The sequence below is a fragment of the Marmota flaviventris genome, chromosome 6 (assembly GCF_047511675.1).
Source record: "Marmota flaviventris isolate mMarFla1 chromosome 6, mMarFla1.hap1, whole genome shotgun sequence".
Lineage (NCBI taxonomy): Eukaryota > Metazoa > Chordata > Mammalia > Rodentia > Sciuridae > Marmota > Marmota flaviventris.
In genome coordinates, this window is record NC_092503.1 from 116536043 (window position 1) to 116554449 (window position 18407).

An 18407-nucleotide genomic window follows, 5' to 3' on the forward strand; every position below is an offset into this window, starting at 1 on the left:
GGCCGCAAAGGGGCGGGCCCAGAACTGCAGAGAAAACTCCCGAAGCCGGGGAGGGGGCTTGAAAGTGCCTCAGGCCATATTGGGGGCGTCTGGATGCCAGAGCGGCTGAGCCCCGCCCACGCCGTCTTCTGGGGCTCCCGGGGCAGCGCCCGGGCCTGCCGCGGCCTCCGCGGCTCCCAAACCTGCAGCCCCGGTTGCCTGTGACCACTGACTTCAAGTCCTCGGTCCAGCTTTCGGCGAGGCCCCAATCCCAACCACCAGGGGCCACGTCCGGCAGGCCCCACCATGGCGCCGCACTCCCGCGCTCCCCCGCGGCTGCGAGTGGTGCGGCCCGGCCCCGCCTCCGACGCCCGCGAGGGGCGTGGTTCTCAACGCCACGTGACGGGGAGTGACCTCGCCGCCCGGCGCCATGGGGGCTTCGGACCCGGAAGTGGCGCCCAGGGCTCGCGGCGGTGCCGCGGGGATGGCGGGAGCAGGAGCTGGAGCTGGAGCTCGCGGCGGAGCGGCGGCGGGGGTTGAGGCCCGGGCTCGGGATCCGCCGCCCGCGCACCGCGCACACCCGCGCCATCCTCGGCCTGCAGCGCAGCCCTCCGCCCGCAGAATGGACGGCGCGTCCGGGGGTCTGGGCTCGGGGGACAACGCCCCGACCACCGAGGCTCTTTTCGTGGCGCTGGGCGCGGGTGTGACGGCGCTTAGCCACCCGCTGCTGTATGTGAAGCTGCTAATCCAGGTGAGGGGGCAAAGGCGCCGCAAGGAGATGGGAAGCTGTTGTGAAGGTGACAGGCCGAGACCGGGAGGAGGAGTGGAGCGGGAGGGTCAATGGCGACGGATTTGGGGAGGAGTGTGGACCGTGGGTTTTCCGGAAGGAAGGGGTGGGAGAGGAGGCAAGCGGTGAGGGGCTTGGGTCGGCAGGAGTCGGGTTTGGGGGTGCAAGAAAAGGGGTGAAGGAGTCTGAACGATACATTTGGGCGAGCAAGGAACTGGGGACCAGGGTGCAGGGGAGCAGGTATAGAGGAGGAGGCGACGGGATGGAGGGACGGGTTTAGAAGGTTAAAGAATTGAAGTGATGGGTTTGGAATAGAGAAGGACATCGGATTCGGGGTGAAGGAAGAAGCAACAGAATTGGGGGAGGGGCAAGAAGTTTGGGTGAGTGGGTAGGGGGAAGGGTTGGGGGCCAAGGAGCGCATTTGGGGTGGAAGACAACGAGGACTGAATTTACAAAGATGGATTTAAAGGAGGCTTTGGGGAACAAAGGAGTGGGCGCCGGACCACAAATTTAGGAGGGAAAGAAGGGCATGGGACTTGGGGGAAGGGGAGACGTAGGTATTGGATTAAGTTCGAAGGCAAAGAATTCAGCAGGGGAGAGCTATCGGTTTACAGGAGATAGGGGCTCTGGATTTGATGGCGACGACAGATTTGGTGGGAGGAGGAGACCGGGTGACGCGTTGGGGGGGGGGGAGGGAACAGATAGGGCTGTGCACTCGGGGAGCCGCGGTGATGTGTTTGGAGAGGGCAGCAAGGAGGAGTCTTTTAGAGGGAAGGGGATGACGCATTTGTAGGAGAAAATGGAATCGCAGGCTGTAACTGCGGAGACAGGCCAAAGGGGTCTGGGAGTACTGGAATTTGGCAAAAGTCGCAGTGGAGACAAGGCAAGATCGGTAGGGGTTGGCCGAAGTTGATACCCAGGTAGCAAAGTCTCTGGACTCCAGGGATGCTTAGACACTGGACATATTTGGTGGCCGCCAGCAATGCAGTACTGATGAAAGGGTTGCTTGAGAAAGGGAGAGGTCCAGTTTGAAGGAGGTGTGTGTGACTGAGACAGGCACAGTTTTGATGGGCGTGGTCCAAGCCTAAAGTGGTATCTGAAGATGTAGGCTAGAATTTTCCAGTTCAGAAGGGCGAGCGTTGGAGGTAAAAATTGAGATGGAGACCCAACAGAGATTTGAGGTTTGATTTAATGCAAATGGGTGTCAGATTTTACCAGTCCCTGAGATTGAACTGAAGAATGTCAAATGCCATTGAAAAGAGAAGGTCTATGAATGAGAGTAATTGAAATCCCCATGACTTAGAGCACTGAGGCAGGAGGGTTACTTAGCAACTTAACAAGACCTTGTCTCAAAATAAAAAATAAGGACAGTGGATGTAGCTCAGTGGTAGAGCATCCTGGGTTCAATCCCCAGTGTCAGGGGGTGGGGGGCATAATTGAAATCCAGGGAATGGGGGTAATACATTTGAGTGTGCCCAGAAATATGACAAGGAATGAGGACATCTAATCAGGAGTAACTGATTGTGACTGAGGTTTAGAAATGGCTGAGGGGGCTGGACATAATGGCTCATGCCAGAAATCCCAGCAGCTCTGCAGGCTGAGGCAGGAGAACCACAAATTCAAAGCCAGCCTCAACAATTTAGCGAGGTCCTAAGCAACTTAGCAAGACCCTTTCTCAAAATAAAAAATAAAAAGGATTGGGGATGTGGCTCAGTGGTTAAGTGTTCCTGGGTTCAATCCTCAGTACCAAAGAAATGGCTGAGGGGCAGTGGACACTGAGACTGGTGGGCATTTGGTTGTGATTTGGGAGTGAGGGCTTCTTTACTTATAAGATTAGTATTTACAGCAATAGAGATTGCAGGCTTGGGAGAGAAACTGGTGCTTTGCCAGCACTGAGTTGATAATCGAGGGTGCTGGGAGCCAGAGCCAGTGGAGTGAGATTGAACGAGGGCTGGAATTTTAGAGAGGCAGGTGGTAGAGTCTTTGGGGTGCAAGCTGCTGGGATGTACAGAATGGGTGTCTCATGTGAGAGAAATGGAAGTGGCTTCATTTGGGCAGTGGTGGAGTTAGTGATTTGGTGTACAGGTTTGAAAAGAAAATTGAAATAAGGGTGGTTTGAAAAAGAATTGGGGAATGGGGGAGCCCGAAGGGTGAGAAGAAGTAGATGGTGGGTGTGTAAGATGGGTGGACCCAGTTAGGGTGGCAGTTGGTGCTAAGTGTAACATACTTGAGGGTCTGATCTCAGTGGGTATAGATTGGGAATCAGAGTAGAATCTTGCAAAAAGCCTGTGCTTGGTGGCACACACCTGAATCTCAGCTGTTTGGAAGCCTGAGGCAGGAGAGTTGCAGATTTGAAGCCAGCCCCAGCAATTTAGTGAGGCTGTAAGCAACCTAGTGAGACCCTGTCTCAGAGACGGATGGGGATGTGGCTAAGTGCTCCTGGGTTCAGGTACCAAAAAGAAGAAAATCTTGCAAAAAGGTAGATCAGATTACTATTTGGGAGAGCAGGAAATAGATTAAATGAATGCTTGGTGTCAAGATTGGGGCTTTGGGGGTTTAAAGATGGCTGACTGGCTCTGCCAGTATCTGATACAGGACCACAGTGTAGGCTGTGGTTAGGACTGGATTAACAGATTTAGGCATGCAGTGACTTGGGAACAGATAATTAAAACCCGCAGGTGAGAGGAATGAGCAGGAGAGACAGTGTGCCTTTGGTATCCTGAGTAGTTTAAGATATAGACCCAACAGATTTGAAAGCCATGGGGATGTGGGGTGGAGGGACACAAACTTAAGTGTAAAGTTGGAATCAGAGGGACTCCCAAATGATAGTGGCTAGACTAAGACAGCACAGAGCAGTAGCTGAGTGTATAAGGAGCATCACCTGCATTTAAAGACAAAACCTAAACTTAATTCCAAACCCTCGGGTTCACTCAGAAGGGAAAATGTCTAGCAGGGCAGGGCTGCCTCTAGCCTCGTCTGTCCCCTGGGCTGGAATGTGGGTTTTGTTTTGTATTTAAGACAGTGCCCATAATGAGGGTGGGGGGGCTTAAAATTTATAATCAGTGATCTGTCATGTGTGTCTCAGAATCACATTCAGAAGGGACAACCTGAACTTTCAAAGACACTGGCTAACCGGGGCCTGGAGCACACCTGCCACAGCTTTTGAGGCAGGGCCTCCTGACCTGCTGGCTCCAGTCCCTCCCTGTGCAATCTGCAAGGCGCTGCTTCTGTCACTCTGGTCCTCTGGGCTGGTGTCCTGGCCCTGCCAAGGGAAGGCAGGCCTTCTCACTCCCTACCTGGGCATGAGTCTCCTTTGTACCTTGCCTTCCTTCTGGATTACAGAGTCTCTGCCTGTGAATGGGCAGATAATAAATGCCCCCACCCCCACCCCAGCAGAGTCTCGGGTGTGGACGGCATAATAACTTTGGTTATAATTGGGTTCTGTGCAGCAAGAATGACAGTAGCCTGTGGAGCCCAGGGCAGTCAGTTTGTCCCAGGGATATGGGACAACAGAGGTTACAGGACAGTTGAGGATGGGTTTGAGGAAGAGTAGGCTTGGGGGGAAGTTTGCTAAAGCTGGAAATGGAAGGGCAGCCCATGGAGGTGTCTGCAGTAGGCTAGGCAAGAGATGAGAGAATGGGGGGAACTTAGGACCGGGTGACAGAGCTGAGCTGTCTGAAGTGTGGGACTGAGACTCAGGTGTGGTGTGTTAGCGCTGGCACAGTTGGGAGTGCAATTGGAAAATGAAGTTTTTACCTGGAAATTAAAATTAACTGAGATTTCTCCTGAGATGGGAATGGACTTTGAAGTACTTTAAAAGGGGTGTTTCTGCACTGGGAATCCTGGGCTTTGAGGATCAGGATGCTGGGGCCCGGATGGGGCGGGCGTTGTGATCAGGGTGGTCAGGGTAGTAGCCAGGACTGGATGCTGCTCAGAGCTGGGAGAGTACGTGATGCCGATGGCGGTCAACGCAGGTGAGCTCTCTGGGGTGTGTGAGTGGGAGACAGGAGCAGCGTTAGAGAAATTAGGCGTGGGAAAGAGGGCGTGCAGTGAGCCTGAATCACCAAAGAACTTTGCTTTTCTCTCTTAATTTTGAAGGTGGGGCATGAGCCGATGCCCCCCACGCTTGGGACCAATGTGCTGGGGAGGAAGGTCCTTTACCTGCCGAGCTTCTTCACCTATGGTGAGTATGGTGCTCAGGCCAGGAAGCCCATGCCAACAGAAGAGAGACCATCAGTAGGGCCTAGGGCACCACAGTTGGTTCTGGCGCTAAGAAGAGAACCTGAGATTTGCTAGACACGGCAGGGTGTCAGGCAGGAGCAGGTGAGCACTACGGCCTTGGTCCACCTCCTCTGCTCACATCTGCCAGCCACCAGCCCAGTCAGCAGGACAGACAGATGCCTGAGCCAAGGGCCAGGCCGGGACGCTAATCCCTGTCAACCTTTGCCAGCCAATTCTGCCGGGAGCAGGGCAGGCATGAGTTTTCTTTCTGAGCAGCTTTTCTACTTTTCTGTCCCAGCAGGAGGCCTGACAGTGGCCTCCTAAGCTCCTTTATTTCATGACAACTGGCTGTTCTGCTCCCCAGCATTCCTGAGACAAGTGCCCGCTCACTCTGGCGTCTCTCGCCACTGGTTACAGAACTGTGAAGAGTCACAGCTCTGCCCCGGGTGTCCCTGAGCTTGGCTACACCACTTTGTGCCTCAGCCCTCAAGTCCCTTCCTAGCTGCCCTGCTGGAGGTCTGTCCACTGAGACGTCCACCTGCTGTCACTACTGTTCCTGCTGGCCCAAGGTGTCAGCCGTCCAGGGCCTTTTTAAGTCCATCATAGCTGTTCCTTTCCCAGTCCCCCCCCATTGCCGGGTGGCTGTGATGGCACTTGCTTGTTCATGCCCTTCTCTCCTTGTTCATGGCCAGAATTCCACTCGAGACTAATCCAGATGTTTCCCACCTCTGCTCTTCCTGCCTGTTTGGTCCATAATGTTTTCTGAAAATCTTCCTGCTGCTGAGTAACCTGGGGCTTGGCCTCTGGGTCACTTTTTTGTTTGTTTTATTTCACACACTGTCAGAATCAGATGTCATTTTTCTTTTCCATTTTTACCCCTGCTTGTCCCTTGTAAAGCTAGAGCCAGGCAGAATGTGTCATTTTATGGGAAAATGTATTTGTGTTTATTTTTATTTTAAAAATGTCAGGGGGAGGGTAGGTCACCGGAGGAGGAAGGCGGTCCCACCTGTCTGTGGAGCCAGTGTGCCGGGATCGCACTTCATCAGCTTTCATGTCTGGCTCCACTGGCTGTTATGACACCACATCCCACATCATGACTCCATTCAGGTCACATAGACATTGCAAAGGACTCAACTCCAGGTAGAGCAGTCTTGGCCTCCATCTTAGTGGCTCTTTGCAAAGATGTGAGAGTTCCGAGGCACCCCACCTGTTTATGTAAATATCCCTTTGATCCAGATGTGAGCAGATGTCTGTTGGGTACTTCTGGACACCATGTTTGTTCTCAGTTGGGAGATCAGGTATGTCCATGTGTGGCCAGTTTTTACTGCTCTGCCATATCCTGGTGACCAGCACAGCTGTCCTGACATTCTCTGTGTAAAAGGAAAAATTTCTTAGAAGGTTTCCTGGCTCTGGAGTAAGGGCCCTGGCCAGTCCATGAAGGCCTCCCACACAGTTTGTGCACCTTTCCCTCTCTCCGTGATTCATCTGTGGAGTGGGGAGGTACAGCTCCTTGCCCTCTCACCCGTGGGCAAATCAGGTAAAATGAGGCTGGTGGGGCTCTCCCCTCTGTGCCTTTCACTCTGTGCTGTAGGACAGTGGCCCCATGACCCATCCCTCCCCTCCTCCCGCTCCTCTTTCCAGCTCACTCCCATCTCAGAAATCCATTTGTGCGGGTGACAGGTGCTCTGGAAAGCTGGTGGAAGCCCTTTCCCACTGTGACATCCAGTCGCCATGCTGGCAGACCTTGCTGAGGAGAAGGTGCACTTGCTCGTCACTGCCTCTGTGCGGTGCTAGAGAGCTAATGCGTGGGTCTGAAAGGGGAGCTTCCAGGGTCGAGGGTTTATAAAAATACATGGCTTTTTTGAACGTGTTTAAAAAGTTGATGTAAAATAAAACAATGAGGCGAGTCTCTGTAAAAGGAGAGGCCTATCAAAACACGGCCCCCACAGGCACAGCTCACTGACCACCCAAGGGCTTCCTAGCATCGTCTATGGGTGTTCTGCTTCAATCACTCCTCTACTGGCGAGTGCCAGGTGGGGTCCAGGGTGCAGCACGGGAGCAGGTGGGCCCTCCCAGCCAGGGCATGTCGTGTTTAGGCCTTCTTCTTAGTGCCCTTCCTCTTCCACTTTTTCCCTCCTTAGGTTACTAACATCATCATTTTTCTTTCTTTTCTTTTTCTTTTCCCCAAGAAAAACATTTTATAAGCAACAGAAATTGGTTTTGGGTTGCAGCTCTTAGGTCACTACACTGAGAAACCACAGCTGAGTTTGCCAAGTAGTTCTCAAACCAAAAAGAAAACGCAAAGTGTGTGAGCTTGTTTGTCTAAAGTACATTGCGAAGGTTTTGCAAAAAGAAACAGGCCAGATGACATTTGGGAATGGAGCCCGACTGCTTGCAGACCCTGGATGGAGGCTCCCTCCACGCTGGAGTAGGCAGGGACTTGAGGGACAAGCCACAGCTAGTCTGGGAATGTGTGGCCCAGGAGTGGGCGCTCCTGAGCTGGGTGTGACACTACTCCCTCTGCTTTCTTATAGCCAAGTACATTGTGCAAGTGGACGGGAAGATCGGGCTGTTCCGGGGCCTGAGCCCCCGCTTGATGTCCAACGCCCTCTCCACTGTGACTCGGGGCAGCATGAAGAAGGTGAATCCGGGGCAAAGCCAGGAGCAGTTGCCTGGAGTTGCCCCCAGCCACCATCAGAGGCAGCCCGTGTGCCTGGTCCTGCTCCCCCCTTCTGGACCCAAGAGCCATGGCTGGGCTCCAGACCCTGGTGGTCAGACCCTTGGTCATGTGATTTGGAGGCTTCCCGCCCCACAATCCTATTTTCCTACAGCTGTGACAGTGGCTGTCTTTCATCCTGCCCCCTGGGCATGGGGGTTACCTGAGGTGGCCCAGCTAGCAATCCCTGTAGAGGAAATATCAGGGGCTGGTTTCTGCCATCTGCATCCCTTAAGATGCCGAAGAGGCATGACTGTACCTTGCTTTTGTCCCTCTTTTATGTGTCAGGTTTTCCCTCCCGATGAGATAGAGCAGGTTTCCAACAAGGATGACATGAAGACCTCCCTGAAGAAAGTAGTGAAGGAGGTGGGTGTGTGGGGGGAGGGGGGTGTGCGGGGAGGGGAGTCTGCTGTGCCTCATCCTGGGGTGGGTGGGTTTTTGAAGAGGAACTGCTGGCCATGTGTGTGCCTGGTGCATGGCATGCAGGAGCCCTTGCTGGGACCTGGGGAATTTTGGAAAGCCCTCCCAGCTGCCATTGGGCCTCACTGGGGACCAGGCAGCTCTCCTGGGAAGTGGACTGCCCCATGTGAGGTCCGTGGGTCCCCCAGTCTTCCCCCAGAAGGACAGCTTCCCCACGAGTGCCAGTCCCAGAGACAGGCCTGATGAATCCCCCTCACCGCTCTCTTCCAGACGTCCTACGAGATGATGATGCAGTGCGTGTCCCGCATGCTGGCCCACCCCCTGCATGGTGAGCCGCCCTGAGGGACTGCATCTGTCCCCAAATGGGGGGTGGCATGGTGCCTTGTGTGCTGTAGGCAGGCAGTGGTGGCATGGCTGGGAAGTGGTGGGGGTAGGAGTTCCCATTGGAACCCACCAAGGAGAGATTGGCCAAGAGTCCTTTGCAATGGCAGAGAACTCTTTCTAGGAAGAAGAAATGGGATGCTGTGGTCCCAGAGCCTCAGGCCCTCCTCTCCTGCGCTCTGACTTAGGCCACATTGTTCAGTGACCACTGGATACCATGTGGCTAGGGTGTCATGGGCTTTGGCCCACCAAGTCACCTGTGTGCCTTTGCTCTTTTCTCAGTCATCTCAATGCGCTGCATGGTCCAATTTGTGGGACGGGAAGCCAAATACAGGTGGGTAATTTCTCTTGGCTGCAGTGGCCCTGTGACCCTTCAGAGTCACCCAGCACAAGCCATGCTGGGGTCAGTGCTGCACCTTTTCTGATCCATTACTGTGCCCTAGCTCAGCCCACTGCGTCACTTTAGAAGGTTGTGGCAGCAGCGTCCGTGGTCTGTGTCACGGGCCTTTTCTTTTTCATCTCTTCCCGGGGGTTGCGCTAGACAAGCCTCGGTGCTGGGCAGTGGATTCTGCTTGGACAGGTGTTCAGGACCAGCACTGATTCTGTCACTTAGGACTGACCCAGGGTTACCTTCTGGACTCTTCAGTTGATGCCCTAAAGGTTTCTCCGGTTGTTTTAGAGCCTGGCTAGCAGCTCTTTTCACAGTCCTGAGAAGCTGTCCCGTGGGCTTGGGACTCATCCACTAATTGTGTGTCAGAAGCTTCCCTGGATGTGGGCGAGGGTGGCACCTGTACCCACACCGTCTTCCCTGCAGGGCTGGTGCCCTCTCTGCTCCTTGGAGGTGCCTCACAGGGTACAGGTCCTGGAAGCATGTGGCCCATAGACACATCTGGGTTACCTCCCTCTGAATCTCATTTCCCTGGGTCACTTGTTCTCTGCAGCTATCCCATGGGCCATTACCCCATGAAGCCTGCTTGCTGTGTCCCCTCATCTTGGGTTCACTAGTGAGAACTGGCCTGTTCCCAGACTGAAAGGTGAGGGTGGGAAATGGCACCAGAGAGGACAACTTGTCTCAGAATTCCAGTGGCCAGCCCGTTTGAGAAGGCTGGTGGGGCCTGGTGGGACGTGTGCTGGCCGGGGCTTCGGCTCCCGCCGTCTTCTGCCACCTGCTCCTTTTTCCTGTACTTTTCCTGCATAGCCACCATTCAGGAGAGGCCAGCTGACATTCTAGCTACAGGTCGCAGAGGAGGTTTTTGAACCTTCTTTGCATTTCACACGCAAGATGCCACAGCCTGTCCTCTGGTCTCCAGTAGACACTAGTGCCCAGGCGTCTTCCATGGAGGGCCAGATGGCTTTTCCTAGGCTGGTCCAGGGGTCCCATTTCAAGGCTCTGGGTTCCTCTTACCCGGAGGTGACCCCCTCTGCTCACCACCCCTTCCCTGCGGTCCCTGTCAGGTGACCTGCAGGCTCTTCTGCCAGGAGGGTATTTGACCTTAGATAAGTACCAGGGCCAGGTGGGAGAGGGCCTGCTGCTGTTGCTGCAGTGTCCCCGGTGAGGGTTTCATTCCTGAATCAGATCCCAGGGAACGCGGCAGGAGAGGACTGCAGGTCCCGTGCCCCTGGGGTGTGTTGGTTTCCTCCATCCTCACGACTGTGTAAACCTCCCCAGACCAGAGTTCTCGGCGATTCTCTTCTTGGGTTCTTCCTCCCCATCTAAGTTAGGACTGGCTGGATTCGGGGGGGACTGGTGGGGTTGGCTGCTGCTAAGTGACCAGGTGACCTTGTATTCCTATTTTGCCTTCTTCACAGTGGTGTGCTGAGCTCCATTGGGAAGATTTTCAAAGAGGAGGGGCTGCTGGGATTCTTTGTGTACGTGAGTTTATCCACCCTGTAACCGGCCATGGCCATGGCCCAGCTAACACATGTGTGTTCCCGGCCTCCCAGGCCACAGCTGCCCCCTCACACTAACCACGAGGCTCTGCCCCAGTCCGATCAGCTGTGGCCCAGCTCTGGTCTGGGCCACAGAGCATCAGGACCAAGCTGTTCGGCCCTTTTCAGGTCACAGTTTACATAAAAATCAAATAGGGCTGGGGGGTGGCTCAGAGCGCGCCAGGCTCTGGGTTCAATCTGTAGCACCACAAACAAACAGGGACTGTTACCCAGCGCACAGGGGAGATGAATGGAGTGGCCCCGCGAGGCCCTGGCCATTCACCCTGGGGGCTGCAGGTGGGTGTTGGCAGTGGTCTTCACGAGCCACGGCACCCGTAGTTCTTGGCTTCACTCCAGGAGTGCCTGAAACCCTGAGACTTGGACTGAAGGGTCGAGTGCTGGGAGCCACAGGCCAACTCCAGCCAGTCGTGTCTGTCCTGGCAAATCAGAGTTTGTGTTTCTGGTTTCTCTTGAAAAGTCAGAAAATCTGGCCCTTGGTTCTGTTTCTAAGAGCAGCCATTGGCTGGGGCCCAAGGGCACATGATGTCCTGATGGTCACCGACCTCCTGCGCTCGGTTGTTTCCTTACTCACCTGCCGAGAGGCTGTTCAGAAAGTCCAAGCCGCGCCCACCAGAGCGCCCCTCGGGAGGCTTGGGCCAGCCAGGCAACTCAGAGAGACCCTGTCTCAAAAGTAAAATAAAGGGGATTGGGGATGTAGCTCAGTGATGGAGTACCCTGGGTTCCATCCCCAGCACCTCCCCCCCCCCAAAAAAAAAAAAAAAAGTTACAAACAGAACTCAGAAGCCAGGCTTGACAAGTATGTGTTTTGTCTTCCTTTTCCAGATCTAGGTGGTGACACAGCTGTTCCATGTATAGTGTACGAGTATCGGGTCCCGTGTTGTTAGTATATTTTTTACTTATGGGATATTATCACATATTAATGATATTCTATAGTTATAGTATATTAACATAATGTCTTATATTACGGTTTTCCAACCCTTTCCAAGGGTTTTATTTATAGCATTTCTTTAGCCAAGGGATTCCTGTGAGGGGGTGTGTGTCTGTGTGCATTCATATATCACATGTGGCTGTCATCAGGGTTCTCAGAGCCATCTCATTGTCAGACCCAGCACCTAGTGGAGAGGGACCAGGGTGCTGCTGGGTGTCCTGTAGCATGGAAGCAGCACACAGCAAAGCGTCACTCGGCTCCAAATGCGACAGCGCCGAGGCTGAGACGCGCTGATGTACACACTCGCACATTCACACATACATGCACACATGTGTGTAAGTATGTGAGTACGTGTTCGCCTGTGCACTTGGTACTTTAGGCCTTGAAACACTGTGTCACCACCTCTGGCGTTTTCACGCCAGCCCTTGGGTTCTTTCTCCCCAGGGGTTTGGAGTAGGCAGTACCCATTTGTGTTACAAGTCAGTCCCAGAGCTCCCGTGCATGGTCACCTGAGCACGGGCAGGGACGCCCTGTTAGGAATCGCATCCCAAAAGAATCCTTTGATTGCTAGTCCTCATACATGTGTTAATGTATATTCTTCTGAGCTTTCCAAAAGACTTTTTAAAAATTCAGAAATGACTCTGCTTCCCTTCCCAAGAGACAGCCATTCCCCTGGAGCACCTCCCGAGGCACTCTGTTCCTCTACAAGCAAATAAGCATATGTGGAGAGCAGAAGTGGCCTCCGGGCACGGTGGCACACACTTGGGAAGCCGAAGCAGGAGGCTCCAAGGTTCAGGTCAACCTGGGCAGCTTAGCGAGACTCTGTCTTAAAACGGAAAAATTTTAAAGCTGGGATGTGGCTCATGGTCGACACCCCTGAACCGCATCCCCAGTGCTGCAGAAGGAAACAAAACACCCCAAAAGACCCAAGTGGCACTTGTGGCTTAGTGCCCTCAGCACTGCCTTCGGGAGCCTTCCCTGTGGGCTCTTTGGAGCTTTTGCCATAAAGGTCGTCACGTTATGAGTTGGTCTATGAGGTGGCATCCTTGGAAACATTTGCATGGGATGTTGCCAGTGGGATGTTCTAGGGGTGAAGAGGTTTACTGAACACGGTTGGTGAGGAGGCCAGGAGAAAGCTGCCAACATGTGGATACTTTCATCATCTGCACTTGAAAATCTGAGATGTGCAACTCTCACATCTTGATGCCTGGCTTCTGTGGTTTAAAAACTGCTTGAGACCTCCAACAGTTTGTGGCATTAGAAGTGGCCTGTAACACCTCGGGGACGAGGACCCCGGCCTTTCTGGTGGGCCGCTGCTGGCTCACAAGGGCCTGTGGGTTCTCCTTCTGAGGCTTTGCTCTTGGGGGTGCTAAAATGTTGAGCTTGGAACCTCCTCCCTGCTTCCTGGGTGTGAAGCCCCAGGACCTCGCCCCTCGCTCCCCCCTCACTTTGCTCACCTTGTTTTTTTAGTGGCTTAATCCCTCATCTCCTGGGCGATGTGGTTTTCTTGTGGGGCTGTAACCTGCTGGCCCACTTCATCAATGCCTACCTGGTGGATGACAGCGTGAGTGACACCCCAGGGGGGCTGGGAAACGACCAGAATCCAGGTTCCCAGGTTGGTTGGAACAAGGACTTGTCCTTCTTTACCTCCATGTACTCCTGACTCCCAGGGTCTGAGACAGGTCCAGGACTCTGGAATTCCCTCGCCCTGAGGGTGACAGAGGCCCCTAGAAGTCCTGGTGTCTCGGCTTTGCCTGGGGAAAGATGGGATGTTAGATTGGTACCCAGACTTGGGAGGGCGGTTGTCCTGGGCAGCTTTACCATTCCAGTGTTCCTCAGGGTACTTTGGGCAGAGACTCAACCAAGACTCTGAAATCAGAAGATTTTGCTTCTTCTTTTATGCTTTCAAAGTCCTCTGTGAAGGTTACGACCTTTGGTCCTGCCAGCCTTGATTGTCAAGGAAACAGGACAGGTGGATGACACCCATAGTGGAAATTGAGGTTAAATGAGCGCTCCAAAGTCACTGGGCTGGAACCAACAAGACTGGGCCAGGGTCCTTCCCTTTGCTAGACTGAGGGTGCTTTCCCCGGAATTCTCTGGTGATCTCTGTAGCCGGGCGGGAGCTCCCCCATGTTGTTGGCAGGGCTCTCCCAGCCTGGTGCACACAGGCCTCAGCAGGTCCGTCAGGCGTGAGAGCAGTTGGTCCCTCTGCAGGTGCTTGGTGAGGAAAGGCTCTGGGCGCCTGGTGGGTGACAGGTTCTGCTGGACTAAGGCAAGGGTTAGAGAGCTGTGAGGGGCTGGAACTCCTAGTGGCTTCATCCCTCATCTCCTGGGCAATGTGGTTTTCTTGTGGGGCTATAGGGACAGCCAAGCCCAGGAGGATTGTGAGGGACCTGGGGACCCGCCTGCCAGAATCAGCCTGGTCGGGGAGGGGCAGGGTCCACAGGGCTGTGTGGGCCCAGTATGGGCTGGGGGTTGGGGGGGTTGGGGGTGTTGGGCACAGGTCTGTGGCCCCAGATGAGAGCTCTGCTCCCACATCAAGGCTGGCTGGCCCTTGAACTTGGGTGAGTCTTAACTGGCCTCTCAATATAAGCTCCATGAAGACACCCTGTCCGACATGCCTGCAGCTCTGCCCTTCCTTGGGGACCTTGTGGGTGGGTGCACTGCTGCTGTCGTATGCAGAGCATGCCCGGGACAGCTGGGTGTCTTGGTGGAGGCTATGGATTGGCTACTCTGGTCCGGCTGGGCAGCTGCTTGCACTTCAGCAGCAGCAGCAGAGTCAGGCGCCGCATGGAAGGGATCTTCTGTGTGGGCTTCCAGGCTCAGGTGGGGCTGCCGACCTGCTGAGCCGCCCAGGCAGAGGGCTGGGCAATCTCTGCCCAGGTCAGGGAATCCCTGGTGGGATGGCTACTCCACAGGAAGCCGAGGGATGGGCAGTGACCTTCCTTGTTAGCTTATTCCCAGGGCAGAGTTTTAGGAGTGGGGCTTTTGGCTTTGCCCCTCACCAAGGGGGCAGCAACCTGGTGAGGTGGAGGTGGCAGCCGCCTGAGTGTTCCCTCTCCTTAGGCCCAGGGCCAGGCTTCTCTGGGTGTCTGGACGGGAGTCCATCTTTTGGTTCACTCAGTGAGCCCTGACTAGCCCAGGCCCTGGACGCAGCCAGGCAGGTATAAGCTATGTCCTGGGAGCTGACTCACGATGTCACACAAGCCAGCAGCAGGTGACCTTGCGCTCCCATCTCCTTCATTGGAGTCCTCAGCCAGTTCCTGCACCTCTGCCTCAGGTCTTCTGGGGCCCTTCTAGGCCATGGATGCAGTGGGCCCTGAGATGGAGGCAGCCTGTGCAGTGTGGGTGGGTCAGGGTGTGGAGGGCGAGGCGGGGTCTGCAGGGCTGAAGTCTGCATCCTGAGCTGTCCATGGCAAACCGCACTCCCTTTCTGTCTCCTCAGTTCAGCCAGGCCCTGGCCATCCGGAGCTACACCAAGTTTGTGATGGGGGTAAGTCCAGCTGCCCTGGCCTTCCCTATGGGCAGGGTGGAGCTCAGGCCAGCTTTGGGACGGGGAGGCGGGTCTTAGTGCAAGGTGCTGCGCAGCGTGTGCAGGGCTGGGCTGGGCAGACCGCCAGCGCTCAGGTCTCTCTGGGTTTCAGATCGCAGTGAGCATGCTGACCTACCCCTTCCTACTGGTCGGAGACCTCATGGCTGTGAACAATTGTGGGTAGGTGTGCAGCCCTCCGCGGCCCTGCTGACTGCGGGCTTCCCCAGCCGGGCCTTCCTGGCTCTCTGCCCCCTCCCACCTCCCCATGTACACAGTTCCCCTGGATCCACCAACGCCCTGTGAGGTGAACCTGATTTCTGGATGTCGGCAGGTGGCAGCCCAAGGCTGTTTTCTTGAGGGTGTAGCTGACCTGCCTCCCTCTGTCCTCTGCCTCTCACACACTGTCCTTCCCACAGGCTGCAGGCTGGGCTCCCCCCCTACTCCCCAGTGTTCAAATCCTGGATTCATTGCTGGAAGTACCTGAGTGTGCAGGTGAGTGAGCCCGGGAGGCTGGAGGCTTTTCCCATTCTTTGCCACAACTGTCCCCTGAATGGTTCTGTGAGCTCTTCATTGTAGGGGCGACTAAGGGCTCTGACCACATGGGGAGCCTGTGGGGGGCGGGGGACAGGCCTGGGTTCTGGGGTGTTGTGCTGGAGCTGCCTCCTGCCGGCTGGCGCTTCCGGGCCCAGCGGTCGGGGACCAGGCTTCTAGTACGGAGAATAGAGAAAATACAGACACTTGGTTTAAGGCTTTTAAGTTAAATTTGCACTTCACCTAATTTAAGAAAGGATTTGAGGTGGCTCAGTTTGGATTCATTTAAAAGACACATCAGAGCTGTGTGTGGTGGCGTACGGCCATCGTCCCGGCCCCTGGAGGCCGAGGTAGAAGCGCCCAGGAGTTTGAGGCCAGCCCGGGCAGCACAGTGAGCCTCTGCTTTAAGAAGAACAAACAAAGTAAGAATTCCACGGAAGGTGCAGTCTCACTTGACTCTTAAAGACTTAGGACAAGGATGAGGATGTCCTGGCCCCTGTGGTGGGTAGTTAGGCCTCAGCACTTGTCCTTCAAGGCACCTGGACTGAAAATGTGAGGCCCGAGACCACAGTAGCTGAACCAGTGTTGGGACATGGCATACGGGAGGTCCCCTTCTCTAGGACCCCAGGCCCTGCAGAGTGGCGCTGACCACATGGGGAGCCTGTGGGGGGTGGGGGACAGGCCTGGGTTCTGGGGTGTTGTGCTGAAGCTGCCTCCTGCCGGCTGGCGCTCCTGGGCCCAGCGGTCGGGGACCAGGCTTCTAGGCAAGGGCAGACCTGCCTTCTTTCAGCCTTGGTTTGCCCCACGGTAAATGCGGCCTTGACCTGGGGAGAGCAGGGTGCTGGCTGGCTTCTAGGTGAGAAGAGGGTGGAGAGAGGGAGGGGGACAGCCAGCCAGTCCTGCACTACAGTCGGTCTCCATCGTACTCCTCCCTTGAGGCTCAGTTCCCTTGGGCTCTGTGGCCAGAAGAGCACCAGTCTCCTCTTGGGAGTTTCTCCTGAGGAGCCCCAGAGACACTGGGCACTCCCAGACATGAGGTGGCCTGCTCGCTCCTCAGCACAGGCAGGCTGACCTTGTCCTCCCAGGATGCAGACCTCGATCCTCTACCTGCACTGGGGCCTCAGAGCCGTGGTGCCTCTTCTCTGAGGCCATGGGGAAGCTCCTGGTCTCACGGTCACGTTCCTTCCCTTCCAGGGCCAGCTGTTCCGCGGCTCCAGCCTGCTTTTCCGCCGGGTGTCATCAGGATCGTGTTTTGCCCTGGAGTAACCTAAACCACCTGACCAAACTCCTAGTCTCAGCCTGGCCCTCTGGTGAGGCCGATCATTTCGGGATACCTGTAGGGAGACTGCAGCCCAGCGACACCTAGGTGTACCCCAGCCCCGCTGGGCTACAGTTTTCTTATTGGCCATGTGTCTGTTGAGGTGTGGGGTTGCGCAGGGGTGGGCTGCACCCAGTGGGTGGGGTCACCTGTTAGACCTGGAGACGGTGGGGTGGGGGGGTGGGGAGTTGAGGCGTCATTCCCTGACTTCCCAGAGTCGGCCTTGTACAGAGCCAGAGAAAGGCTTGTGGAGCCAGGGTGGTTGAGGGAAGCCTAATGGAATCAGTCCCACCCACTTGCACCCCTCCAGGGAGCCCGGCTCTCACTCTGCAGCTCGGCTGGGAGTGTCTCTCTCCTGCTTTGTAAATAGGGCATGACCCCTTCACGAGGCCGCCATCATGACTGGGCCTAGGCTAGAAGGCCAGTGCCAGGTTCTGCCTTCATTTCCTCAACACTACTTTTCTGATTCGAGGGCAGCGCCTTTTTCTGAGTTGGAAATCATGTGACTCTTCAGAATGTGTCCCCCACATCTAATGCTTGTCTGTTTAATGGTGACACCTCATGTGCAGGATTCGGTTACCTGTGCAGTTGTGTGAATGTGAAAAAGTTAGGCAGATCATTGTCTCTAGCCCTACCCAGTATAAAAGTTCATGGTAAGATTTGACCCCACCTCCCTCAAATAAATGTATTGGTGGTGATTTGGAGTTTTGTGAGGAGTTTCTTATTTTTGTGAGTTTAAAAATCTAAGCAGAGTCTGGCTGGGATTGTAGCTCAGTGGTAGAGAGCTTGCCTAGCACACGTGAGGCACTGGGTTCGGTTCTCAGCACTACATATAAATAAATAAAATAAAGGTCCATCAACAACTTAAAAAAAAAACTGATTTATTAAAAAAAAAATCTAAGCAGAGTCATTCTCTGTCCGTCGTGTTGGTGTGGACAGAGGGACAGCAGGAGAGGGGAGCACCGCCCAGGAGCAGGAGTGTGAGGCTGGGTGGGGATCAGTCTCAGGGTGAGATGAGCCCCCAGAACAACAGCTGGTGTCAGACCTTTTGCCAGGGAGGCAGCTCTTCCAGAACGTGTTCCCGCCAACCCTTACCTCTCGTCTCAGCACCTTTGGAAGATGGCCTGTGTTCACGTCTTGCTGAGTGATTTGTTTCAGTGGCCACATGATTGCAGCAGAAGGGATAAGCTTCCCTTCCCTTCCCTTCTTTTCCATTGGGTTTTGCCCAGCATCAGGGTCTGTAAACAGAAGGTCTTGCGGTCCAGCTGTGCTCCCACCACGCTTCTCTGCCTTTGCTCCAGGACACCTGGCTTGTTAGCACTGAGGTCATTCTTCCCTCACAGCATGGGGTGGTTGTCCCCACCAGGGAAGGCCCTGGGATGTTTTTGCAGTAGTCTGGTGACAGTTGACTCAGGGGAAGTTTGATGTGGTTGTCTTTGATTGGCAGAACACAGAACTGTGCCTGTGCAGCTGCTGCAGAAACAGCTAGTGCTTGAGGCTCCCAAAGCCTCAGGACTTGGGTCCCACACCCCCTTTCCCTGGTGGGAAGGGGAGGGCGTGGGGCGGAATCAGTCCAGGCCTCCGCAGCACCATTTCCTCAGAGCAGTCGAGCCTCGGGTCCCAAGAGGGGAGTTGGCTGTCCCC

General features: G+C 55.1%; 1 protein-coding gene across 2 annotated transcripts; it reads left to right on the forward strand.

Annotated features, from left to right (window-relative positions):
• The first annotated feature begins 375 nt into the window (after positions 1-375).
• Mtch1 (mitochondrial carrier 1) lies at positions 376-17467 on the forward strand. Of its 2 annotated transcripts, none has more exons than XM_027943599.2 (12): positions 376-730; positions 4865-4949; positions 7522-7628; positions 7992-8069; positions 8394-8451; positions 8787-8838; positions 10314-10373; positions 12853-12997; positions 14828-14875; positions 15027-15094; positions 15331-15406; positions 16640-17467. In XM_027943599.2, the coding sequence occupies exons 1-12, from the start codon at positions 410-412 to the stop codon at positions 16709-16711; spliced, it is 1170 nt and encodes a 389-aa protein (XP_027799400.2). In that variant the 5' UTR covers positions 376-409; the 3' UTR covers positions 16712-17467. The 2 variants fall into 2 exon arrangements, with proteins under 2 accessions (XP_027799400.2, XP_027799401.2); XM_027943600.2 differs by having other exon boundaries at positions 12853-12946.
• The last annotated feature ends 940 nt before the right edge of the window (positions 17468-18407 follow it).

Bases quoted from the DNA above. Each gene is read 5' to 3' on its own strand.
- Mtch1 (XM_027943599.2), top strand. From the start codon at position 410: ATGGGGGCTTCGGACCCGGAAGTGGCGCCCAGGGCTCGCGGCGGTGCC. The intron at 8,070-8,393 runs GTGGGTGTGTGG...GCTCTCTTCCAG, and splicing joins TGAAGAAAGTAGTGAAGGAG to ACGTCCTACGAGATGATGAT. The intron at 8,839-10,313 runs GTGGGTAATTTC...CCTTCTTCACAG, and splicing joins GGACGGGAAGCCAAATACAG to TGGTGTGCTGAGCTCCATTG.